This window comes from Cydia strobilella, chromosome 3, assembly GCF_947568885.1.
Source record: "Cydia strobilella chromosome 3, ilCydStro3.1, whole genome shotgun sequence".
NCBI lineage: Eukaryota > Metazoa > Arthropoda > Insecta > Lepidoptera > Tortricidae > Cydia > Cydia strobilella.
Genome location: NC_086043.1, coordinates 19,413,912 through 19,440,842, shown reverse-complemented (window position 1 = coordinate 19,440,842; position 26,931 = coordinate 19,413,912). Strand labels below are relative to the sequence as shown.

Sequence of the window (26,931 nt, the reverse complement as noted above, 5' to 3'; positions counted from 1 at the left end):
CAGTTAATGACCATGTTTGAGCACCGTAGGTTAGGATAGGCAGGATACACATGTCGATGAGTTTGCGCTTGAGACACAGGGGAAGGTCGCCCTTCAATAGCGCCTTCATGGACCAGAAGCTCTTCCAGGCGTTGTCAATACGTCTATTGACCTCTATGGTTTGCCTGTTTTCGAAGGAGGCTATCTGGCCCAAGTAAATGTACTCATAAACATACTGTATATCCTGCCCATCTACCGTGACCCTGTGTTTTGCTCCATTGGTCATCAACTGAGTTTTCGCTCTGTTCATTGTGAGTCCAACCTCAAGGCTCGCTGTGCTGAGATCTTGTAGCATGTGTTGTAGTTGAGATGCCGTGTGGGAGAAAAGGACGATGTCGTCGGCAAAAATAAATAAATATGTCTTATATGTAGATAATATTATAAACGTCTAACAAGTTATTGCTGTCCCTCGTGCGTAGTATATTGTATAGTAATATTTAAAGTAAAATAGTATTAGGTATTTTTAGATATTAAATGTACCTAAATAATAAATCAGTGCCAAAAGAGATTGAATGTTTAAAATAATAAGTACCATTTTTTAATTTATTAACGCGGCCAAGATTCACATAAAGATTAACTGGTAGAGAATGCCCTTGGAATTAAGTTCGCCTTTTGTACAACTTTTACTGTGCAATCAAGTTTAAATGAATAATAAATAAATTAAATACATATCTAAATAAAAAATAAGTATTAATAAATTTTATACCGTTGAGATTGTAGGCAACCTACTCAAATTTCTAAGAATTCAAATCAGTTAATTTAAACTAAGACGATTTTCACCTATAATTTTTAAAACTGAATCCGGACTAAATCTTAATCTTAAATAGGAATGAGATTCGGAGATATGTGGAGATACATTTAAATCTACACCCATTAAAATATCTTACGGTTTCTTATGCAACCGCGGCCTCAAGCATCAGGTATTATCTATATAAGAAACATTAAATTGTATGGTGATTATCGTTGATCATTAAATTTACCGCATTTAAATTTGAGTAAGCACTAAATAAAAAATAATTGTTAAGCTGTGCCTGTGCTAGTTTTATAGTAGGTACGGGAAGCGATTAATCGCTAAAAATGCTTCAGTCATCATCCTCCTACTTAGAATTGTCCCTGCATTTTGACACGGGGACCTAGGGTTCGCTCGGTAACCTAATCACAAAATGGACAGGCATTCGTGACATACCTTCCAACCCAGAGGGAAAACTAGACCTAAATGGGACTAGTTTGGTTTCCTCACTTTGTTTTCCTTAACCTAAAAGCTATTAATAAAAATGCTCAACAGTATTTAGAGAATTTACGGAAATTCGTTCAATTTATTGTTTACAGTATTCCCGAGCAATAGGTTGCAAGTTCAAAGTAATTTTCCAATATCACATACGGTTGTTATGTGTGGTAGAGCAATATAATACTCTGCAACCAAACTTTCCTGGATTCTCTCTTACCTATCATGTAAGTTCATCATAAATTATTATATGTATAATTTTGACATTTATAATCGTAAGTGTATCATTGTAATGAACTTATATTGAAAAACTTTTAAAAATATGTATAAAATTTCAATTAAATGATTCAACACAAAATACTTTTTTACTTTCTACTATAAACTATAACTATATTGTATTTATTACATCGTTCCTCGCGCCATTATTTAGGGTTTTTGCACAATACCTACTCAGAATGTCTGCTTTTGTGTTTTTGAGCGTTGTTCAGCTTACAGAGTTCCTATCTGGATGTAACATTTTTTTAATAAAACACTACTTTTTTTTAATTTTTTTTTTAATTAACTACTATTATCAATAAGCATATCCTTTTTTCTCTTCCCTCCTCAACCCATAATATCCAATGAGGCTCCAGACGACCGTTAAGGCGAGGAGTCCCATGCCGTCCTGCAGCAAGTAGGAGGCGGAGTAGCCTGCCTCTATTAATACGGAGACGCCATCGTTCACGCACGAGGAGGTCATGTTTGTTGGGCAATCTGAAAAAGAGTGGTATTTAAACTTTTGTGAATTTTAAATAAATATCGTTAATGTTGTGTGTCAACAGAGTAACATCCCTAGTACGAAAAACGTTCAAGCTGATAGACCAAGACCAAGACCAAGACCAAGTGCGGGTAGTTCAAAAACTCGCGCGGCTAGAAGATGTTGATGTCAACTTTATAGCCAGTCTTCTCCGAGCTCTTCTATTGGTATAGGTAGGTATTCGTTGGTCCACAGTGACGAACGATTTTTAGGGTTCCGTTTCCGTACCCAAAGGGTAACAACGGGACCTTATTACTAGGACTCCGCTGTCCGTCTGTCTGTCACAGTTGAAATTTTCACAGATGATGTATTTCTGTTGCCTCTACAAATACTAAAAAGTACGGAACCCTCGGTGTACGAGTCCGACTCGCACTTGGCCGGTTTTTTTTTAATTTGGGGCTCCGTCAAATATTTCGCTTTCCAAAAGGCCACCAAAAAAGTTTGAGAACCGCTGATCTATGTAACCAAACCTTTCACAAAAGACTTTTGCGTAAAAGCTTTTTCCACCCCATCTCACTCGAAATCTAATAACGCGAAAAAGAAGCAATTGAAACATTCCTAAAGTGTTTCTGCAGAATTCTCTGCTATTGTAGGTAGAGATTTTATATTTTCCTGAAGGCCGATTCGAACTTTCACTTAATATCAATTTGAACTCATTTTGACATCCAAGATTCCAAGTTCTTACTAATGCGGGCGAGATACTACATCATTTATTACGTGGTTTGACTATGTCTTATTTTTGTACGTCGTTTAGGTTATTACGTAAGATCATAAAAATGGGCAAAGTTAAAATGAATGGCGCCAAAACAAATCAATTGAACCTATAGTTTAAACTTCAAATCCCTCTCCTGTTTGTGTTTTATTTTTGCCCCAGATACTGAAAGAGTCTATTATATGTTAGTTTGTTTTCATTATTTTATAGTATTCATGAGCATTCCTAGAAACATGATGTGGCTGTTTGCTGTTTATGAAGTATACTAATTGAAAATGAAGGTTGAAGATGGATTTTACAATAACAATTACATTATTATTTTGCCTAGACCTTATATTTTAAACTTCGTAGCGCTCAGACCTATTTAAATATTCATGTACCTAGTTCGTTCGTCCGTCCGTAGAACGTCCAGCTAGATGTAAGTTACATGGTGAATCTGGTGATTAATAGGTACCATCACCATCGCCGTTAACCGTTAATGATAAACATTATCAATAATTCGTCAAATAACAAGGTCCTTGGTAATCACCAATCAATGATGATTGTCATTTGACAATTAAATAATAGCAAAGATAGATATAACTCCGTAATAGATGGATACAGTCTAAGGAATAAAAATCACGAAAATTTGATTCTCGATCAGATGGCGCCACTAGCTTTGACCTACTCTCGTATAGAGGGCGTTGACGGTTTCGTTTGTTATTTAGAATTTTAACGCATATAACATGGGTCATATAAAAATAATTAATGCAAATAAAAAAAACATTTATCCATATTTAAATACATTTTAACGTATTTTTATAAATCTTCATTTTTAGTTTTAAAGTATATCGATAGATGGCAGTGAATTTACTGTGGTTACAAAATTTACCATGACAGTACCGCTCTATCTTATTATATCCTCTTTGATAATAGGTAGTGATAATAAAATAATGTCATTTTACTCACCAATATGATCAATCTGCGTCCAGTAAATACTGCTAACCGACTCCATAGTATAATAGAAGTGGGAGATGTATTTGACGGGGAACAGCCAGGCAGGCAAGCTGGCTATGCGCAGGAAAGCCCCTGACATCAGTGATAGGGGCAGGTCCACGCACGGCATCACGTCACCCATGACGCCGCTTGAGGAGAATAAGGCGCCCATGCCGAGACCTAAGGAAATGAACCATAAAATGATCTTTCAAAAACACAAAATTTATAATTCAAATTCTACACAATAAAACGTTTCTGGTTTGGAGCTTTGGTTACATTGACATTTTTGTCTGAAGTTGAACTCAGTAAACTCAAATAGTTGGTATTAAGAGCAGCATAAAAAAAAATCGGTCGACCTATCAAGACAAACAAAGGAGTAACTAGATCACAAGATCAAAAATTCATGAAATTCGTGTGTGGTGCCAAAAAGATAAAACAATCTTTGTCTTATATTTAACTGCCTCCCAAAAATATTCTGGTCTATGAGAGTTCAGGATCCTGTTGGGCAACTCCATCGCCAATCTGTATCATTAATAGCCGCAGCGATGGCTCCGCAAATGATAGACACCAGTATTAGAGAGGTTAATTAGTATCCTGGCTCTACTGTCTATGGTCATGACAACTACACTGTACCGTAAGCAGCCGGATGCAACACCAGTTCCAAAGAGGTCAGGATCCTGGCTCGACTGCTAGTCGCTAATAATGGCATGACGATCTGTACTGTACCGTAAGCAGCCGCAGCAATCCCTCCGCAGATGAGCGACAGCACAAGCTCGAGCGACGTCAGGATCCTGTTCGGCAGTTCCACGGTCACGGACGCGATGATCATGAACGCTACGGGATACACGAAGCAACGAGGCATCTGGAACAAAACAGACTAAATATATAAAAAAAGTTAAAAAAATATATTTTTTTAAACAACCAAAATAACTTAATTTCATTTTTTTTAAAGGGAAACGCCTTCAGAAAGCCAACCCCCTAAAAACCACAAAATATATTTATTATATATCCCAACTCTATCCTTGTCCTGTCCCTACCCCGTCGTAAAGCAAATTTCTGCCAAAAAGTAAATAATACCTATATTAAGCAAATTAATAACCATCCGGGTAATTACTTAGTTTTTGAAAGCGGTGCCAAACCAAAATGTTAGAGGACAAATATTTTAGACAACATTGCTCGCTAGCTCCAGTCAGCCGCCAAGGTCCTAGATAATTAAAACGCCCGTAGAAAACGTAAGCTATACTTACAAATCCCAACAGTCTCGACGCGAAGAACGCCGAGCCCTTATAAATGCCGACTTCCCTCCTGAACAGCGTCAGGTCTTCATGGAACACGTACAGGGCGGTGTAGGAGAGCGAGTAACACACTTCGCTGCTTAACAGCCATAGGAAGCCGCGGAGGTCTTGGACCCCACGCTGCGTGGTGCCCGTTATGCCGATGTAACATGTAGATATGACCATTGCTGATATTCCCTAGAAAGATTTTAAGGGACACAGACATAATAGGTCACCGTTTAAATTGACAACACACATTCTAAATTTAAAGCGGTTTGGTTGTTGCTTCAGCATCATCTTCCTCGCGTAGTCGCGTAGGCACTAGTTTTTTCGAAAGCGATTGCCATTTGACCTTCCAACCCAAAGGGGAAACTAGGCCTTGTTGGGATTAGTCCGGTTTCCTCACGATATTTTCCTTGACCGAAATGGCACCTTCAGCGTGATTGGTTAGGTAATAGACTTCACTCAAGAAAAGTCTGCAATGATTTTAATAGCACACGCAGTACAAGTGTTAGTTAGTTTAAACGTCAAACTTCTATGAAATTCATCATTCGCTTGCCCTTGTCCCATTTGGGACATGCCATCAAAATCGTTGCAGACTTATCTTGGTCTAACTCTAGTATTTAACCTTATTGAGGAGTGACTTCTCTGTAAATTAACTCATATCTACCCCTACCTACTATATGTAAAAACCGTATAGCCTTTAGAGAACGTAGGTATTCCATTGTTTACCGTATTTTCGGGCGTAACTACGGTATTCTAAATTCAAACTGGTTTTCACGGCTGATCTACGTCGTGGAGCAGGAAGTAGTAGGAGTATAACTTCATTTTTAAAGTTGTGGGTCCCACTTTCTCACTTACTATGTTAAGAAATAATTGCAATAGGTGATTTCCAAACGTCCTTTTGAGTGATAAAGATGATCTCCAAATCAGTAAGTATACTTGCACGAACCAATTTCTTTGGAATCTGTAATAAATACTTAGGTAAGAACAGTTAAAAATAAGTATCATCTACTATTAAAATCTTATCTTTAAAACTTCCGTGAAACATAGATATAAAAAATATTATAAACGGGACACTAACATAATTTTAGTAGATAACCGCTCAACATGTTTCAATCGCTGTAATACGCGCCGTGCAATCGCCGCAGGTGTTGCTCCGGTTGGCGAAACGGATGAAAACTTGTGAAGGGACAATCAACAGAGACCCGTTTTAAAATAATTTTAAAGTAAACATGAAATTTAGAAAATGTATTTAAAATACTTACACACTGAATTTAGCTTTGGTCTCAACAGTCTCGTCACACCGTCGGATGTGATCCTGGTACTTCGCCAGGATCCTCCCTACGTGATTAGTTTCCACCTGGGAGGATACCGCTCTGATGTAAAACTCAGCTGGGTTGTAGTTGTTCGGGCAGTGCAAGTCTATGCTGTAATTGAAACCAACAAGTAAGTAACAGAATTTTCTAGCTTATTTTGCTTCCAATTAGTTATTCATTTTTAACTTTAAGCATAAATAAAGTTGTGGGTCCCACTTTCTCAATTATTCAACAAAACCGAACTATAAATTATACTCGCTTATGTCGCTGATAAAATATATATCTCAAAAGCAAAACATTTTTAAGACAAGTCCCTTATAACTCTTCCTTCGTCTCATGAAACAGCAACCTCCCCTCCGACATCAACATTATGTTAGAACTGTTTTGGACTGGACAGAACAGATGACGATCCTGCCCGACTCCCTTAGTTGTTCTAGAATACATATTACAATAACTACTAGGACTAAGAGATCCATCCTGCTAACCTTTCAAACATTTTCCTACACTCCTCCTGCGTCCCATGAAACAGCAGCCGCCCCTCCGCCATCAACATAATGTTGTTAAACTGATTGAACAGATCTGATGATGGCTGGTGGACGGAACATATGACTATCCGGCTTGACTCCGTCAGGTGTTTTAGGATGCTTATCACGAGGTATGCGCTGTAGCTGTCCAGGCCTGTGGTTGGTTCGTCGCAGATTATGATCCGAGGGTTGGAGAGGAGCTACAAGTAAAGAATGGGACGGTTATGGATGATGAAATGGTGATCGTTTCTGGATGGTAACCTAAGTTAGATCCTATGTTAATTTTACGGTTTAACTTATGTATTTTTAGCCACTAGCGCGACATGTTTCGTAGAGCTTAGGTGTCCATTTTCAAGCACTATCAGAGCTGAACAGCAACTCACGTAGCCTGCGCTCCGCGTATGCGGCTAAAATTAAAATTAGTATAATGTTAGTATGAATGACTCACGACAGTTTAAATTCGATAGGTAACCTACTTAGATTCTATATCATGGTATTTTACTTTATGAAAATGTACCAATCGGGGCGAAAATGTGGAAGTGCCAGATTGTCTTAAAAGGGCCTCTAAATACTTTAAATAGAACTCCTGTTACACGTTACTTTACGTACCGTCCCAGCTAGTGAAAGCAGCCTCCTCTGTCCGCCCGAAAGGAATGAGATCTTGGTCTTCGCATGTGCTTTCAGCTTTAACTCTCTGAGTAAATTGTTGAGGAGCAATATGTTACTGGGCGTCGTGTAGCTGCCTAGCTTCATTTCTATCTGGAATAGACACACACAGATGTATATATATACAGTATGGAAAATGTTAAGTAAGCTCATTTTACTTGAATGAAACATTCTTTTATTTTTAAAAAGAAACAAAACTGCATTCAGTTTTTTTTTAATTCGCTTGTTCCGCCCGGGAATCGAACCGCCTAAAAATTCCAAAAAATGAACACTCGCTATTTTATTTTACTATTGATAACATTTCTTCAAGAAACATTAGGTCTTTTTTACTCGTATATGGTACAAAATATCCATAAATTCGAATATTTAGTACTTAAGAATATTTTTAGACAAGCAAAAAAAAAAGAGAACTTTGAATCCAGTTTTGTTTCTTTTTAAAAATAAAAGAATGTTTCCTTTAAGTAAAATTAGCTAACTTAAGGTTTTAAGACACTTTCCCTCCAGGACCCATAATTTTTTTCCAACCTGTATACTAGCCCAATTCGAGAAACGAATACTAAAAAATCCATGGGACATTGTACGGAATCACTAGTGATTCAGTATACGTCGTCATATTAAAGAACAAATTAATTTGAAAACGCTTGAAAACGTACATAATGTACTATATGCATTTCTTGGGGCATTCGTGTCAAAAAAAGTACCTTAAAGCGCAAAATATTAATGTTCTAACTTTACTTACCATGAAAACTAAATGTTCCGCAACCGTAAGCCCATCCATGAACACATCGAATTGAGGCACAATCTCCGCTATACCGTTTAGCGCAGTCACACACGTGCCGTTTACCGCCACAGATCCAGTGGAAGGCAACCGGCATTTGCCAGCTGCTGATGTGAGAAACGTCGTCTTGCCTGCACCACTGGAAATAAATAAAAAAACCGGCCAAGTGCGAGTCGGACTCGCGCACCGAGGGTTCCGTACTTTTTAGTATTTGTTGTTATAGCGGCAACAGAAATACATCATCTGTGAAAATTTCAACTGTCTAGCTATCACGGCAGACGGACAGCGGAGTCTTAGTAATAAGGTCCCGTTTTTACCCTATGAGTACAGAACCCTAAAAAAATACGTTTATTACCAGACACAAAATAGTAAAGCAACAGCAATGGAAAAAACACAGAAACATTATGGTGTAGGTAACTTAAACTAAAGTTAGTAGATTTTTGTGTTTGGTAAAAGGATACCAGTCTCAACATATGCTAGGTCAGCTGGTCTGCCACTGTTCCGTCTGCCAAGCATTATCCTAATATATATAAAAAATTTATAGGTGGAAAATACGGTGCCATTTATTATGCATGTGCGGTATGCATGCAGCATTTAGTAGTGTGATTAGTGTGTAGTGTGTGTGTGTGTATGTATGCATTGTTTATTTTAAGGTTAGTAAAACAAAGGACAACTTTATATGTAAAATACAAGTCGTTGCTATTATAGTTTGTCAAAGGACTGTCTCATTTTAAACATAGACAGAGAGAATCATACTATCTTTGTCTTACACTAGTACTAGCACCCAAAAGAAAAGGATGAGTATAGTTTTTTTTGTGTTTATTTACTGACAATTTGGTTTGACCAACTACATTTTCAAGTTGCAGGGAGTTTCCAAAAATATGGAATAGTTCTCGGAAATTTCATGAAACTTTTACAACGAATGAGATAGTTTCCAATTAAAGTTTCGTTCTCCATACAAAGTTACCGAAATTATTCCATGTGGAAACTTCGTCATGTTGAAAACTTTCCGACACATCAGTAGTTACTGTTAAATGCTATCCGTATAAAGGATGACTCACGTTATACCGGGCCGTGTCCGGGCCGGAGCTTCCGGCGCTTACTTTTCTATGACATGACAGGTGATCACGTAGTGCTTTCCATAGAAAACGAAGCGCCGGAAGCTCTGGCCCGGACCCGGCCCGGTCTAACGTGAGTCATCCTTAAGTACCTAAGTTCTAAGCCTTAGTCCGGGTGGAGCTTTCCCGCCCTACATGCACTTTTTACTTTCGTAGTTTTTTGAAGCCCTTGGTATAGGTACTTTATCAAATTAAATAATAAAATTCTTACCTCGGGCCAAGTATGGCGATGAATTCTCCTTGATCTATACACACTGTAACTGTAATAAAAATAATATATTATGTATGGTTTATTTAGTGGAAAAAAAATAGCTTATGTCAGTTTTTAACAAGTTCGCATTAAGACTAGATAAAAGCATTCTCCTCGTTTTTACTCTCCTCGATTTAAAAATACTGAATAAATAATATTTTCTGAAAGATATAGAGCCACATTAAATTGCTTTTTCACCTCACTCGCTCGGAAAACCTCAGTTTATAGCGCGAAATCTGCGTGCAAAAGTCTATTTTATCCGCTAGCTTGCAAAAGTCATTTGAATTTCGAACACGACGAATATGTGTGCTTTTCTATCTTTAAGTAAATCGTATGATTTCCCTCACGGGACAGGCTTTGCCTAGTGTGGGGGTAAATGCTAAACTGTAAATGCTCTAATGTTTCTGGAAATAAACTATTTGTATTTTGTATTTGTATTTCTCTTGTTTATTTTGTTTGAATTTGAGTGTATTATGTCTTAAATTTGATATGTTAAATAGAGGCCAAAATTAAATATGATTATTTTTATATTTTGATTGTTTTTTTATATATATTTTTTTCTTGCATCTCGCATTTTTCTCGCTGTAGTGAGGTAAAAAGTTGTGTGTTCCGCACGGCTTATAAATTATTTGGCGTCTCGTGTCTTGAAAGCCTCACTACGCTCAGGAATCTATCTTTGATTCAATCTTAGATTCCTTCGCTCGCTCAGCTTTCAATTTTAACACTCACGCCAAATGCTTATGAATAAAATCTTATTCTATTCTATTCTAAATAACCACTTTGCAGCCTTGCATAACAAATAACTATTAGCACCTTCTGTTACAAATACATCATTTAGGTTACCTACTTAACTACCTTGTACCTAATACCTATCTGGTACAAGACCCTAAAATTAAGGATATACCTACAACTTTTGTTTTCAAATCTGTGTATAAAGTAGTAGGTATACTAGGTAATAGAACAGTTATTTACTAACCATCCTTTAAGATCATGGTCCTGGGTTTGGTTACCCTTCGTAACCATGATTTTTCCTCTGGAGTCCAAACGTTTAGGTTATTCACACTCAGCCTTAGTTCCCTGCCAAGAAAATAATCTACGCCATTTTTCTGAAAAAATAAGAAGTCTCAGAAATGCAAAATGAATGAAAATAGATAAAACACATTAGATTACTATTAAAACCCCTGTACACATTGTATTGTATTGTTTTTACAAATACACGCATTTAAATCAATTCTATAGTTTTCACTTACTACATAAACACCTTTAACAGGAAAATAATAGTTAAGAGCAGCAGGTAGGACGGGGCCGAATTTAGTGTAAAAAATAGTATTTTACTCATTCAAGGCCTTGGATAGAACTTCGCTCTAAAATGAAATAAGTAAATAAATAAAAACAAACCTTTAATAAATCCATATTACACTATCACCACATACGCCACATTTCAATCAATCCATTTGTGTCACTACCACAAAATTAGCAAATCACTTAAAATACATTGCTGCCTAATTACGATGGAACCAGATTCACCGAGGAACCATCAAGAAAGATGTCGCAATCACAATAATACAAAACAAGACGTAGAGTTTGTCTGTGTGTCTGGTCTGCTTGTAAACTCTGTGTGTGAGATACGGCTTATTTACTTAAAACAGTTGATACATAGTTTCACATGCCTATATTTGCTTTTCTTTGTTTTCGTTTAGATGTGCCAGTTATTTCGTCAATTTTATTAGATATTAAAACTAGAACATGGACTTACCTGGATAATAAAAACCTAAGTTATGTTGACTATCCATGGTTCATCTCAATCTCATCTTGTTTCATCAAATTGAAATGGGCTTCTGAAATTGAAGCTTATTAACTAATAAGTAAGTATGTAGAACCTTCGTATTTTCGTGTCGCCCAATAAAATAATGTAACAAACTAGGAGAGTATAGTCAAAACAACGCATAAATTAAATTAAATTAAATATTCGTTTATTTCAGGCCTGGGGCCCATAAAAATGTTGTTAGTAACAATGCCTTAGTCTACATTAGTATATACAACAAGTAATGACAATTAAATCCTTATTGATTAAAAGAAAATTCAAATAAATACTACAAAAATTAATAATTACAAAAATAATAATAATAATTCACAAAATAAAAATTTACACAAGCCCAAGCATTATTTGCCTCCATTTGTCAAAATTGGGGCAGTCAAACCTATACGCAAACAGCCCCAGGATGCTGTTGCCGCTGCCCCGAACGCGACTGAGTAGAGAGGCCACTTTCTTGCGGATGATGGCGTGGCGTTATAGCATTATATATCCATCTGCTAATCTAGCTGGCCATAGTGGCCATAAAGGTAATTGTAGGCAGATTGTAGGCCGGCCGTGGCCCTCGGCACAACTTTTGAAACCCCTGCTCTATCAAAGATCAAAGCTTTGTTGGCACAAACTTCTTTTGATGATGAGTTTGTGTGAACATAGTTTGAGCACTAAGTAGTTCTCTAAGTTATCCCATGGTGGTATAGTGAAAGTTGCAAATAGGAAGGAATTAATAATACGATACTACGAGAAATTCTAGACTACTACAACAACGAGTATGAGCTTTATGATAATGGATTAAAACACAAATGGTAAAGTAGAACCAATATTTCTGTATTTTAAGGTATTTTATCTTATAAAATTTCCTTATTTTGGAAGTCTTGACGATTGTTTTGTTTTGACGCTACGGTAGAAGATACTACAAAAACATGTATACACGGTGGCTAAAACATAAGTGCATTCCCGTTGCCGGCGAGGTTTTGGGATTATACTGAGCAACTTGTATTACTATGGGACCAACCCTGAAATCGCGATAAAAAAATTTGGCTGCTTCAATTTTGGCTGGTCCATTTTCTATGGGAGGGTAAATTTTTTTTGCGCGAGTTCGAGGTTTGTCCTATAGTAAAAGTTGCTCAGTATAATACCAAAACCTCCCTGGCAACGGGAATGCACTTATTTTTTAGCCACCCTGATTAAACATAATAATAAGTACATTTTGATTTTCCTACGTTATCTCGTCTAAAATATTCGTATTTGTTATTCTATGATTCTATAAATAAATAAAATACATGTGTATATGTATATATATAATATATATATATACATACACTAGCGACCCGCCCCGGCTTCGCACGGTTTCAATACTGATGTATTATACATATAAACCTTCCTCTTGAATCACTCTATTAAAAAAAACCGCATCAAAATCCGTTGCGTAGTTTTAAAGATCTAAGCATACATAGGGACAGACAGACAGCAGGAAGCGACTTTGTTTTATACTATGTAGTGATATATAAATCTAAAAATACCAGATAAATCCAAGGCATAAAGCTAATTATCAGTCAAACATGATAAGAGTCGCGACAGACTATTTACAGAGGCTTTCGGTTCATTTGCCCTCCACATACCTTCGAATCAAAGTATAATATGAGCTTTATTGTGAGGTAATACGGACTAGGTTAAATGGTGATGGACTGATGGTTGGACTATCTTGTCAGTCAGTTGTTTCGGGCACATACGCGTCATGCGCGGTGACACAAATTAAGTGAATAAGAAGAACTTCTCACATGAGCGGAGGCTGGTTCGTAGTTCGTATTTGAATAATATCCACTAAGTCAATGAATGTTTATTAAGCTCTATACACGGTGTTTCCTGTAACAGGAGCAATAAATTAAACTGGAGACTGTACGCCTCAAACCGACCAACATTTGTTCAGCAACTTTTTAAAATTATGAAAATTTTAGATTATACCTTTTTCATACAAATTAAATATTATTTTCAATGTACGCTGCCATCTGTGTGTTTAAATTGCTTAACAAATTTTACAATACAAATCAAAACACGTTATTGTTAAAAGTTGCTGAACTAATGTTGGTCAGTTTGAGGAGTACAGCCTACAGCTTAATTTATCGCTCCTGTTACATGAAACACCCGGTATACTCTAGATACGCATGGGTCATGTCATACTTGGTATTAAATATAAGTTGTATTTTTAAAATATATATGTATGTACATATATTAGTTTATTCATGGTATTTTATTTTTAACCGACTTCAAAAAAGTTATCAAAGTTATCGATTCGGCCGTATTTTTTTTTGTATGTACGAAGTACGAGCATCCATCAGAACTCCGTCATGTCTAAACCGATTTGGTTCTTTTTTTTAAGTTAAGGTCCCAAGGTGGTCCCATTTTTGTCAACACCCGGTTCTATGAGGAATTAAGGGAACTCCTCAAATCTTATAGGCAAATACCGTGATTTTTGTGTTTTCATCAACAAAACGCGTCTACTACGCGCAAGGCGGCGCAAGCACGTGCAGGCGTCCGTTCCGAAGCGGTGCGTGGCAATTATTATGGCAAAACCCCAAAATTGGGGCGGCCGCAGATACTTGTAGCGACGCGACGAAATTGCGGAGTCAGACACGCCAGACACAACACAGGTTTACATTACAGGTTGGGTAACATTACAAGCTTTGCTTAGTTTGGGGCAAATTCGATCTGTGTAAGATCGTCCGCAAATATTTATTATTATTATTTATTTATTATCAACGAAATGATTAAGAGTATCCGGCAAGCTCGGCCGAATCTCACCTTCCCATACAAACGGAGTTTAGTTTTCATTTTAAAACTACGTTTTGGATTGTAATGAAACTTTGCACATACAATGACATGAAGTAGATATACCTCATTCAGGTCTGAAATTAGTTTATATAGCCCCAGTTTATAAAACAAACGAAATAGAGCAAAAACACGTTTTGTATAAACACGTAAATTCGCTGCATTTTTTTAACTATGGTACCTATCTGAAGCTACATAATTAATTTCAGACATAGACCTTATCCTATTGTAAGTACAAAGTTTCAGAGCAAACTAGCTAGTCGTTTTAAAATGAGAGCGGAACTGCGTTTGTATGGAGAACCGAGGAGGAGCGTTAGGAAAATAATAATTTTTTATTCAACTAAATATTTTATTAATTTCACAATAACATCTCTCACACTCTCAAGTTTAACATTCGATACATTAGGTAATACTTATTCTAATATTAAATCATATATTATGTTACAATAGTTATCGTTACACATACCATAATGTAGACCTGTAACTTTAGCCGTAAATGGCACGAGGCGAGTCTTTAAAAGAAATTCAAAAACACAATCTTGTGAAAATACCACAGATCAATTATACACTTAAATTGCAAAATCGAGAGATTTTTGGCTTCGGGTAGTCATAGTCATTCTTAGGCACATTAAGTAGTTACTAAATTAAAAACAAAAATTAAATAAATTCTCCTTTGAATATGTTATCTGAACAGACAAATAAAATATGTGTGTATCTAATATGTATCATAATACAACATTGATTCGTTCTGTCCGAATGAAGTCAAAGAGGTATTTAAATTTCAAACGTTAACCTTTCGTATGCGCCTGTCAAAAAACTGCCATATTAATAGCAATCGTGACAACTTCATGTTTAAGTTGAATATTCAACTGGACATATGGAGCAGATCTGCTCCTAAGCATACGAAAGGTTAAGTAAATACAAACGAACATAAATAAACAGTTCGATTAAATAAAAAATCACAATCGGTCACGATTTCTACGAAACAGTGAGGAGCGGTTTTTCTCCGAATTCAGCAGAACTATATTTATTTGGACCCATGGAATAAGTTGACATTCTTTTTAGCAATATGCAGTCAACGTGGATACAATTTCAGTGTGTATTTATTTTTTAAACCACTAACTTGCACATTACATTACATTTACTATTACATATTATAGGTATACATTTACTATTACATATTATTATAGGTATTTGTGTATTTAAAATAACTGATTCTGTCTCTTAGCCAAGTAGATAAATACCTACCTTAGAAAACCAAATAAATTTGATCGAATTGTAAATAACATGAACTCGGTCCTGTTAGGTAGCTATTCGAGATGCCCCACAATCTGCCTTTCAAATCCCGGTCTCGCTATTTAGCCTCGAATTTCAATTTTAAATTTAAAACTTCAAAGTTTTGTTTCCGACTGACCTCGTTCCTTTGGGTCTTAAAGGGTAATGAATGCCCTTACATAAATAATAAACGTTAGCATATCCAAGATGGCTGCATATTCAAAAAGACCGTTTGTGTATCCAAAAATCCCGGCCGTATAACCAAGACCGGCTGCATCGAAATGGCCGACATAAACAAAATGGCCGACGTAAACAAGATGGCCGGCCGGTCAGCACGCGCAGGACTTGCCGCTGCCGTCGCGGCTGTTCTCGCCGTTGGCGATCTTGTGGTCCAGCGCGAACTTGTCGCCGTCCTTGGCGTCGCTGCTTTGGAGCAGTTTGTCGTTGAGGAGGATCTGGAATGGAACGAGAGTTTTAGTAATTGGAACATGATTTTGTGGAGTGTGAATTATACATAGTGGCCTATTCTAAACTTGATTTATTGTGGATATGATATGATACGAACTTGACATGATCTTATCTTGATCATAATGCCTCTTGCTCGCGATTATCGCTGGTGGGCGAATCGCGCCATGTTGGGATTATTAAACTTCGAATACACTTCTAATTTTAATCGTTATAAAATGATGTAAGTAATTAGGTAAGTAAATTATGCACTAAAACAATTTATTTGTACACAAGTACGGGTAGGTAATTAAATTACAAAGCATTATTTTGTTAAATTAATAATTAAACGCGTAGTACTCGTACATTCACTCTATAATATAATTAGATTAACAAATATTTTAAAAACAAACAAAATGTATCCCGAGAATTGAATACTTTCTAAATTCTAAAGCAAGAAGATCGTTAATGTTAATTAAATGAATGACTTCCAAGATAGCGTAGCGCGGTGACCCTTCCCAAAATCATGGCTAGTTCAAAAACAACCATATTCCAGTGAAACCAACCGTCTAACTTTAATATATGTATTTGGAAACATCACGGAAAACGGGTTTTCGTGAGACTTGTGAGTAAAATGGGACAAAAACAAAGAGTTACTATACAACGGACGTAATAAGAGATTTTATATGAATTTAATCGTGTTGACTAGCCAATAAATCGTTCGTCTCGGGAGGATCATAGTTATCCAAAAAATTTAGAGCTTTTTTCTAGTGATAGTGTATGTACGTACATCGATGGTTGGCCTGACTAATTTTATGAGAGAGTAAAATGAAAAAAAAATTGGTGTTCAATTTAATTCTCCTCAATTTTATTTTTTAGATTATTAAAAGATTACCTAAGTCTTAAGAAAAATTAATTTCGTGTACAAATATTTTTTAATAGCACTTCATCCAAAAAGCAGAGGTAATAAGGCTAACCATCACGTGGGTCCACCGCGATGGGATAGTTAAGAGAAGCCACGAAGTGCTAAATAGTTTTCCAGAGTTTTGGATGGAAGTTAAGACTTAACCCTTAAAAATTCACCCAGACTTGTCTGGGTGAATGAAAACTTGAAGTCTCGCGTCGCAACTCTCAACCCAGTCCGCGGGAGTACTGGTCCATCTTCAATGCACTATAGGCCACTAGAACCTTTACCACAGGGCGGACACGCTATACATTAGAAATCACTTGCGTTTCTATGTGTGAACGGCACGTCTGTACACGCGTCATGCGTCATAGTGTGACTAAGTTGCTTAAAAATAGTACTGAGCGGCCGGCAAACGGCCGTCTATCTGGTGTCGCGGGGTGAGGTCATTCGAGTCGGGGCGGGGTGGTGCGTGGCCGTTCTGTATGATAATACAGAACGGCCACGCACCGCGCTTATTCTGTGCTACCTTGTTGACTAGCGATCTCGCCGCCTCCTCGATGTTAATGTTCTCCTTAGCCGACGTCTCGAACCAGCCCGCGAAGCCGCGTTCGCGACAGTACTCTTCCATTTTTGCAGGAGAGTTCACGATGCCTTCTTTCTGCTGGTCGCACTGAAAGTATTATAAAAGGTTAAACAAAACGCCTAGAAAAATCATGAACTTTGCTTTTAGTGGGCTAATTGATGTCTGTGACAAATGTGATGCAAATCTTTTTATTACAGGCAACTGAAGCCAGATTCATAAGGGGATTGAGAGTAGGTAAATTATTTTTCAGATGGATGACCTATAATTATAGACGTTCTTAATAACCAAAAGATTGAAGCTAAAAGCTTGAGACAAATGGTGTATTACATCTCACACCTTTCATTTAAGTCCAAGGCCTTGATCAATGATTTGAAACCAGACCCTTCTACTCTTCACCCAGGTACTATCGCTTGTAAAAAGGCTTAGGTACCTATATTATTTTCCAGTAAATACATAATAGTCATTTCCGAACACTTCGACCCCATCTCTACAAAAGTTTCTTCACCTTATTCGCCAGCAATATACAAGGTATGGGCGACCCGTCCGGCAGTTGCACCTTGGTGTCCAGGTCGTTTTTCCACTTCACGACTGCATCGAAGGTGGCCACCCGAGACACATCGAACACAATGAAGGCGCCGACCGCTTCCTTGTAGTACACTCTCGTCATGTTGCCGAAACGTTCTTGCCCTGCATAGACATAGTATTATATATATAAGTAGTTATAGATGCGCCACCGAGCGACTGGGAGTAAGAGAAAGAATATTCATATAAAATTTGGGCAGCATATAATTTTTTCTCTTTTACTTTTATAAATTTCGGTATTTCGCCATCGCCTCTTACCTATGATGGTCGGTCATAAGGACAAAGCATGGCACTATTTTCTCTTACCTCTTTTAGGAATCACAATAAGACTATCTTTCTCTATCAAAAAGTGTCAGGCCCTTGTTGCCCTGGGAACAATTCAAGGGTTTTTAGAATTGCTGACATGCGCATCATTTCCTGTGAAACTTGAAAATTACATTTCCCTCTTTCGACCCTATTCTGCAATACTAATATTAGTTATAATGTGAAAAGAAGAAGTCCAGATTCTAGACTAAACTAGGTTAAGACTAAGATATTTTTCTAGTTCAGACTAATAAGATTGTACTATGACTAAACGCTTACGTGATGATTATTCAATCATTATAATGATGGACAAGCTCAATAGAAAAAAGAGAATAACAATAACACCAAAGGCAATGATAGAAACATGCCCTAATTCATCTTTCATGATTTAAATCAATTTAAATCCTTAGGTCTTTACCAAATTATCCACCGACTTTTACTGGGTCTGTCACTGACTGTCACTTTGACATAAATATAATTGGTTCTTATTACATAAGTATATTAATGCTATAGTAAAAAGTTTAATACGACATCTCTCCCAAGTTTGTAATTAATATAAACTATAATAAGGCAAAGCTTGTGCGAAAATATGTTTATGAGTTCCTAAATGAGAACTAGCCTTAATTATATGATGTTGGCGTTAAAATTCAGGGTTTTTAACGCGAAGGCCACTCCAATGGTAGCACGATAATGTTGACTGAAGATCTGGTGGACGTAGCGGTTGTTGACGGAGGTCTATACTTCAAGACTGATAACGTAATTACCTGCTATAGCCGTAGCATTATGATTGTATTGCCGTCCCAATTAATTCAAGACTTTTAACGCGAAGTACAACCATAGTCGCACGGTAGTGTTTACCACAAATAAAAAACCGGCCAAGTGCGAGTCGGACTCGCGCACGAGGGGTTCCGTACCATTACGGAAAAAAACAGCAAAAAAAATCACGTTTGTTGTATGGGACCCCATTTAAATATTTATATTATTCTGTTTTTAGTATTTGTTGTTATAGCGGCAACAGAAATACATCATCTGTGAAAATTTCAACTGTCTAGCTATCACGGTTCACGAGATACAGTCTGGTGACAGACACACGGACAGACGGACAGACGGACAGCGGAGTCTTAGTAATAGGGTTCCGTTTTTACCCTTTGGGTACGGAACCCTAAAAACGGCCAAGTGCGAGTCGGACTCGCGCACCGAGGGTTCCGTACTTTTTTGTTGTATTTGTTGTTATAGCGGCAACAGAAATACATCATCTGTGAAAATTTCAACTGTCTAGCTATCACGGTTCTGGAGATACAGCCTGGTGACAGACAGACAGACGGACAGCGGAGTCTTAGTAATAGGGTCCCGTTTTTACTCTTTGGGTACGGAACCCTAAAATCTGGTGGAGGTGTCGTTTGATGGAGGTCTTCCTTGTACCCAACTATTGGTTTTTAGGATGGATAAAAAATTACCTGCAATATCCCATAGCTGTAGCCTTATGACTGTATTGGCGTCCCAATTCAGGACTTTTAACGCGAAGTCCACTCCAATGGTAGCACGGTAGTGTTGACTAAAGAACTGGTGGACGTATCGTTTGATAATGGACGTCTTCCCTGTGCCTAGCTCTCCGATGACCAGGATCTTGTATAGATGCTCGCGTCGCTCCGCGCTGGGTGAGGTGTGGGACTGGAAGAGAGATATATGTTAGTGAGGAAGAACGAAAGGTACATTGAGATGTGGCGTTGTACTTGCGCATTTGAACGTGCAGCATTTTATAAATTCTACATCTAAAATACCGGCCAAGTGCGAGTCGGACTCGCGTTCCAAGGTTCCGTACATAACACAATTTTTAACAATGTAATTTTTATGTGAAACGTGAGTGAAATGTCTATAAAAAAACCCGTAAGGGTCGGATCAAAACCTAAGAAGTTAAGTCCGACTCACGCTTGACTGCACATTTCTAATAGGTTTTCCTGTCATCTATAGGTAAAGAACTATTTTGTGTATTTTTTTTTAATTTTTGACCCAGTAGTTTCGGAGATAAGGGGGGTAATTTTTTGCCTATTTTCTTGAATAACCTCTAAACTGTTTATCCTAAAATTAATAAAAAATATATTTGTGATTCTGACAATGAGCTCTTTCATTTGATATGTAACACGATTTAGTTTGAAAAACTTTATTTTTTAATTTTCTCATTTACCCCCCAAAAGTGGCCCCCGTGTTTAAAATTCATTTGTTGACGTTACATGTCCGTCTTTGGGTCACAAACTTACATACGTCTAGCAAATTTCAACTTAATTGCTCCAGTAGTTTCGGAGAAAATAGGCTGTGACAGACGGACAAACAGCTAGACAGACAGATGCACGAGTGATCCTATAAGGGTTCCGTTTTTTCCTTTTGAGGTACGGAACCCTAAAAATTAAGTTTACTTACGCTATTCACATTTTTTTTAATTTTTACAATGTTTGAAAGTTAGTTTTGGTGAAATTATGCAAGCAAGGATTTAACAAATTCCCAATATCTAATTAAGTATTCAACTTCAGTGATAGGGTTGCCACCTTTTTTCTATACACATATAGTATTTTTGTCAAAATATTGAAAAAATATAGTATTTACTGGGAAATTTGGAAAAAAAATAGGGCCGATTTGAGGAGAATCAAAAATCCAAGTCGCATACGATGCGATATCGGTGACATTTGTATACCCCATTCTTAAGTGATGAAAATATAGTATTTTTCGTTTTTGTATAATAAATATAGTACGATACTATATATTATAGTATGGGTGGCAACCCTATTCAGTGACAATGCATGTTGGGTGTTGGCGTGTTGGGTAAGAATCGGCCACACCTCTGGTCAAAAGTGACGTGCCGTAAGCGTCACGGTTTCATCGCATGCTCACGCGTGTGATACACGCTTAATATGTTATGTAAATGAAATATATCAAATAACAAATACACAATACCTAATATAATAAGTTAACAACTCCTCGTATAAGCCAAATAAACAAGGCACGTGACAATTAATCAAACAAACTTACTAGACACACAATTATAGTACCTATCTAATTATAAGATGAAAACAATTTAAATATACCTAATACGAAATTACAACAATTATTTCCGAGTGTGTATGGAATGTCTTTAAACACTAAAAAGGCGAAAAAACTGCATATTAGCAAATTGCAACAAATATGATTAAATACAAAGTATATTCTTCAGGTCATGATTATAAAAAGAATATAGAAACAGAATATTTCTATATATTTATATTGACAAATATATAGAAGAATAGAAACAGGTTAACTAAATAAGCCAGTTTAAGTAGTAAATTGTCTATTTGATTACTAGCGCCACTAATACTCAAGCATTAGTTTTAATTGGGTACTTTATTCCTGATGATCCGGATTTGTTACTAATGATTAAACCGAAATGGAATTGGCAATTTGTAACATGCCGCAACTACTTTCCAGTTTGCTTTGCGTCAATACTTTGTTGTTAAAAAGATAGGGTCAAATTCCAATATCGTCCCTTACATGACAAATAATAAATAATAAATAAAATTTAGCGAACTCTTTAACAATTACAAACAGTTTGGTGCAACCATGGTGCAACCGACCCTATGCCTGTTGAATTAGTAAATATAAGTTTCAGGAGCATGCAGTCCTTTATTTTTTCTGTTTCACGTGTCATTCGTTCTTACATAGCTAATGAAGCGATGATTGACATCAATTAAAGCGGACCGGCGGTTCCATCGTTTGTATTGTACTCCAATCTATTGCAATACTACCGGTAGTGGACGTAACTAGCATTTTAAGAGCGTTTTCACATTGCCCGATCCGATATTGGATGTCGGATGTAAGTAAAATATGAGACATAAGTGTTTTTCTGTATTTATTTATCCATTTAATAAATATTTATTGCTGGAAAACGATAGATACTGTAAAAAAAGGCGGACTTGATCCCATATGGCACTCTCCTGCAGCTGTTTTTCTCATAGGCGCCTTCCGACATCATATCGGAAAGGCGCTTCCGATAAATTTAGCCATGTCGGAGCCCCCCGTCAGCTGTCGGACCGATAATATTTATATGTGTGCGTATGTGTGCGCCCCGAGTTTCAGGACGGTGACATAACTTCATAACTCTACATTATTATTCAGTCTCCTCCGCTGTCTGTCTGTCAGCGGGCTATCAACTATCAATCCGTATCTTTGACAGACTTATATTATTTACACAATGTATCCCACACAGAATTATACATATGTATAAAAGTGTGTTAATTATCTAAACAAAAAAAAACGAAAAGGGGATACAAATGTTGACGTATACCTTTAAGTATCTAGCGTAGGTTGTTACCGTAAAAGGATGACATAGTTGACGCGAGAATACTAATAATTAGTACCTATTCCGATAAGGAAAAAACTTATCTAAGGTCGAAGACTCCGTGACTGAAGACGCGTCTCCATAAGAAATGACCTCAATCCTCCGTTACTTACGAAAAAGCCTGTAAGTAATATCTTGGTATCTGTCCTCTGTTGTTGACATAAACTGAATCAAAAAATTACTACCTGCTGAATAAAAGAACTTTCTAACCTACCTAGTTAATACAAGTCATTCGATTCGAGAGACATTCGTTTTAATCTGTCCCTACTGTCAGGGCAAAAAGATTCAGTTTTGCAAGTTATTTGTGTCCTAAGTGGCCAGTAGGCCACAGGTGTTGTATTTGATGACAACGATGACATTGTCATCAAATTCAACAGTAAAATAGGTAGGCCACTAAGTAATCATATCATTATTTAGTGGTCTACCTATTTTTCTATTTATAAACATCTGTTTATGCGACTATGCACCGAAAGCACTTAAACACAAATAGAAAAATAATTAACTTACACCGGTCCTATTCGGTTTTGGCGCCATAATAACCACTAATCAATAACAAAATTCACTCAACTTAATACTCTAACCAAACGAGCTAAAACTCAAACTGCCAAGACACGGAAAAATCCAATAACCAGTCAAACTACTAAAAAGCACAGGCACATTCTAAACTAAAACACCAGTCATGTCACTATAAAACACCCGTTGTTTTTTTTATTGTCGCAAAATTTTGCACAGATAGTAATTAATCGCGTGGAAAATAACTTGTTAAAGGTTGCAGGTCTGTTCTGCTTGGACGGCCAGCTATTTCTGAAGTGGGGGGCCTTATCGTTCATAGATAAGACATTTGTCATTCACTGATGGGCAGCGGTGGGGTCCGAGATCGAAGTGGTGCCTTTCGGTTATCAGTTTACGGTGAAAATTATAGGTCTGGATACAATGAAGGAATAGGTCAAGTGGGTCTATATCTACGGTAATCCAGTAACTAATTAAATTAATTATTATTTTGCGTATGACAAGTATAACGTAACATTAATTTCACATAACTTGTACTAGGTGAGGTAAATGTTATTAGAACAAACACAATGCATTGTGTAATTCAACAATAAAACATCGTGACAGATAAGAAACTGCGTATTGCATGAGATAATTTACAGTAATAGTTATTTGTTATACAAGGGTGCAAAGTTGTATTTTACCCGCGAGTGTGGAATTGATACACGAGCAAGCGAAAGGATTTTATAGTTGAACCACGAGCGAAGCGAGTGTTTCAACACACGAGAAGTAAAATACATTTGCACCCGTGTGTAACACAAAACTTTTCCCCTCACTATAGCGAGGAAAGTGCAACATCACTGGAATCACTCATTTTTAGGGTTCCGTACCTCAAAAGGAAAAAACGGAACCCTTATAGGATCACTCGTGCGTCTGTCTGTCTGTCTGTCTGTCCGTCTGTCATAGCCTATTTTCTCCGAAACTACTGGATCAATTAAGTTAAAATTCGGTATACATATGTAAGTTTGTGACCCAAAGACGGACATGTAACATAAACAAATGAATTTTAAACATGGGGGCCACTTTTGGGGGGTAAATGAGAAAATTAAAAAATAAAGTTTTTCAAACCATATCGTGTTATATATCAAGTGAAAGAGCTCATCGTGAGAATCTCAAATATATTTTTTTATAATTTTAGGATAAACAATTTAGAAGTTATTCAAATTAATAGGCAAAAAATGACCATTCCCCCCCCCTTTATCTCCGAAACTACTGGGTCTAAAATTTTGAAAAAAGTACATAAAATAGATCTTTACCTATAGATTACAGGAAAACCTATTAGAAATTGCAGTCAAGCGTGAGTCGGACTTAATTACTTAGTTTTTGATCCGACCTCTACGGGTTTTTTAAAGACATTTCACTCACGTGTCACGTTTCACATAAAAAATACACACAATACATCGTCTAAATTGTGTAATGTACGGAACCCTTGGAACGCGAGTCCGACTCGCACTTGGCCGGTTTTTTTACGATAATATGATATTATAACAGAAAACTGGAAGTTGTGTATTTTTACGTGTCGGAGTCGGTGAGAAAATTTTTGTTGACAATGTTGACATTTCTGACGATGCGTTTTGAAATTGCATCGACTCAACTTGTGCGTTCAGAATTACATTCAACATCATTTAAAAGAAACAAATGTTTCTTATGGAATTTAAAGTTTATGACTTAAAATCATTAAATAAAGCCAAATTTGGTATTTTTTTATTAAATTCTCAAACCATTTATTTAATGATAATTAATATCGAACGAACCATTATTATGAGCGTTTTACGTTTTGTTATCTGTCAAAAGCTACTTAAACACGCTCCATCCAAGGTCAAATTACTTTCCCCACTAGTGGATAAAATGCGTTTTTCCCCGCTTGTTTAAAGGATAAAAGACGGCTTTCCGAGCTAGTGAGGGGAAAAAGGAATTTACTGGTTCGTAGGCATAGGCAGAATTGAGTCTACTAGGTATTTTCACTATTGTAAAAAATAATGTTTATTAAAAATTACCTACTTCAATTGTACGTACGTAACAATTCCGGTAGCCAAATATTTTGATCGTAAATAATAATTCAGAAGGATTTAGATTACCACAGATTTCAATTACATATGTTATCGCCTGTTATTACAGAAAATTTCTACTATACTTACCTACTTCACTTAAACTAGGTATTATCTTTAACAAGGTGTTAAATTTTATCAAGGCTAGTTAACTTGTTAACATTAATTCAATTATCTTCGTTAAGTAGATCAAGCCGTGAAGTTAAACGGATAAAAAGATTAAAGCGATAGTATTTCCAATCAATAAAAAGTTTGGTTGCTCCTAACTTTCCACAGGAAAAGATATGTTTGCAATACTTAAGTATCTTTTAATTTGCATGAAAATGGTGTAAGTGAGTATTTTTAGTAGCTCATATACAAGCGTTAACCGATTTGGATGCGTTTTTTTTTAAAAGCAGGTTTTCTAGCGCTGCAATGGTTCTTAGACACTCGTATTTCATCAAAATCAGTTTATCCGTTTCATTGGGCTAGTTTTTTTTACATTTTAATTATGTACAAAATGGTAATACACCCCTGTAAAGATAATAAGATGATGATAAGATCTTATTCATTATGTAGATTAGATTTATTATGTAGATAGTCCTTATGTTTGTTACTCAAAAGATCATGGATCGGGTTATTTCTTATGAAACTGCACGTGAAATACTAGTTCGGAAGATTTTGCAGTTGAACTATTTGTTAGATATACGAGCTGACACCGAAAACCACCGACCACAAGTCACAGTCCTTTCACATACAACTAGGACAAAACCCTGAACCAAATATTATATAACTAAACATATTTGGATACGTGCTAGAAGATACTTAAGGAGTTATTTAAATTAATCCAGTTTAAACAGTGGCATTATTGCGTCATAAACAAATAAATGTTGCTAGAACTAATTAAGTGATGTACTTATTAGTAACTATTTGTCTAATTTCGTCACGAATACGAATATTGCCTGTAGTTAATTAGTCTAATTACGAATATGAATGACATGGTAACCAATATTCTAAAAACAGGTACTTACTAAGTTAACATTCCGACCATAAGCTGTACACCCAGCAGCTCAAGTGCATGGCCACTTTATAAATTAATTCATTAATAATATGTCCATACAATTTTGCAGCTCACTGTATCTATTCCACGGAATTGCTGGATTATTTAATCGCTGCAACAGCAAATTCCCAAAGGAACGCACATTGCATTACTCAACCTGAGTGTCATTTTTGCATTCAGATTCGATATTCAAATCCGGTAAGAGCGTACGACTTGCGATTCGGAGGTCGCGGGTTCAAACCCCCTTTTTTTTAAGGAGGGAAAAATGCCTTCCGCACCCGGGTGCGGGAATTTCCCCGGCGCCCGGCGACAGATCAGGTCTATGGTTCTGCCGCAAAACCACAACTCGGCTGCAGAGGACAGGGAGAACGGCACATCGTAACACCGACACTCCTCTTCCTCTGCAGCCCCACCAACGCCGCTACAGCGGAACGGCCCCGCCAAGTTCGCAGGGGATAGGGAGAGTGGCGCATCGAAATACCATCACTCCTCTTCCCCTGCGATCCCACCTCGGCCACTC

General features: G+C 36.8%; 2 protein-coding genes across 8 annotated transcripts in view; both read right to left on the bottom strand.

The window, feature by feature from the left end:
• Positions 1-1,835: 1,835 nt before the first annotated feature.
• Positions 1,836-11,167, bottom strand: LOC134756056 (protein brown-like). Its single transcript, XM_063692853.1, has 12 exons — positions 11,075-11,167; positions 10,653-10,782; positions 9,638-9,686; positions 8,270-8,447; positions 7,474-7,623; positions 6,826-7,064; positions 6,290-6,451; positions 5,883-5,988; positions 4,995-5,219; positions 4,474-4,609; positions 3,721-3,927; positions 1,836-2,017 (listed from the first exon to the last, which is right to left on the bottom strand). Exons 1-12 carry the CDS (start codon positions 11,087-11,089, stop codon positions 1,836-1,838), a joined length of 1,779 nt encoding a protein of 592 aa, XP_063548923.1. The 5' UTR covers positions 11,090-11,167.
• Positions 11,168-15,505: 4,338 nt separating this feature from the next.
• Positions 15,506-26,931, bottom strand: part of LOC134756054 (ras-related protein Rab-32) — a 32,009-nt gene continuing 20,583 nt past the window's right edge. For 3 of the 7 annotated variants that reach the window (XM_063692852.1, XM_063692847.1, XM_063692848.1), the window contains exons 2-5: positions 19,867-20,080; positions 18,030-18,211; positions 17,468-17,611; positions 15,511-16,045 (exon numbers count right to left, since the gene is read on the bottom strand). In XM_063692852.1, the coding sequence (XP_063548922.1) occupies positions 15,920-16,045; positions 17,468-17,611; positions 18,030-18,211; positions 19,867-20,080 (666 nt within the window). In that variant the 3' untranslated portion in view covers positions 15,511-15,919. Of the gene's footprint in view, positions 16,046-17,467; positions 17,612-18,029; positions 18,212-19,866; positions 20,081-23,282; positions 23,570-26,931 lie in introns of those variants that run through there. The other 4 variants (XM_063692845.1, XM_063692846.1, XM_063692849.1 and 1 more) reach the window with 3 other exon arrangements.

Bases quoted from the DNA above. Each gene is read 5' to 3' on its own strand.
- LOC134756056 (XM_063692853.1), bottom strand. The intron at 9,687-10,652 runs GTTAGTAAATAA...TTTTTATTACAG, and splicing joins GACCATGATCTTAAAGGATG to TTACAGTGTGTATAGATCAA. The intron at 7,624-8,269 runs GTAAGTAAAGTT...TGTCTATTCCAG, and splicing joins CGGAACATTTAGTTTTCATG to ATAGAAATGAAGCTAGGCAG.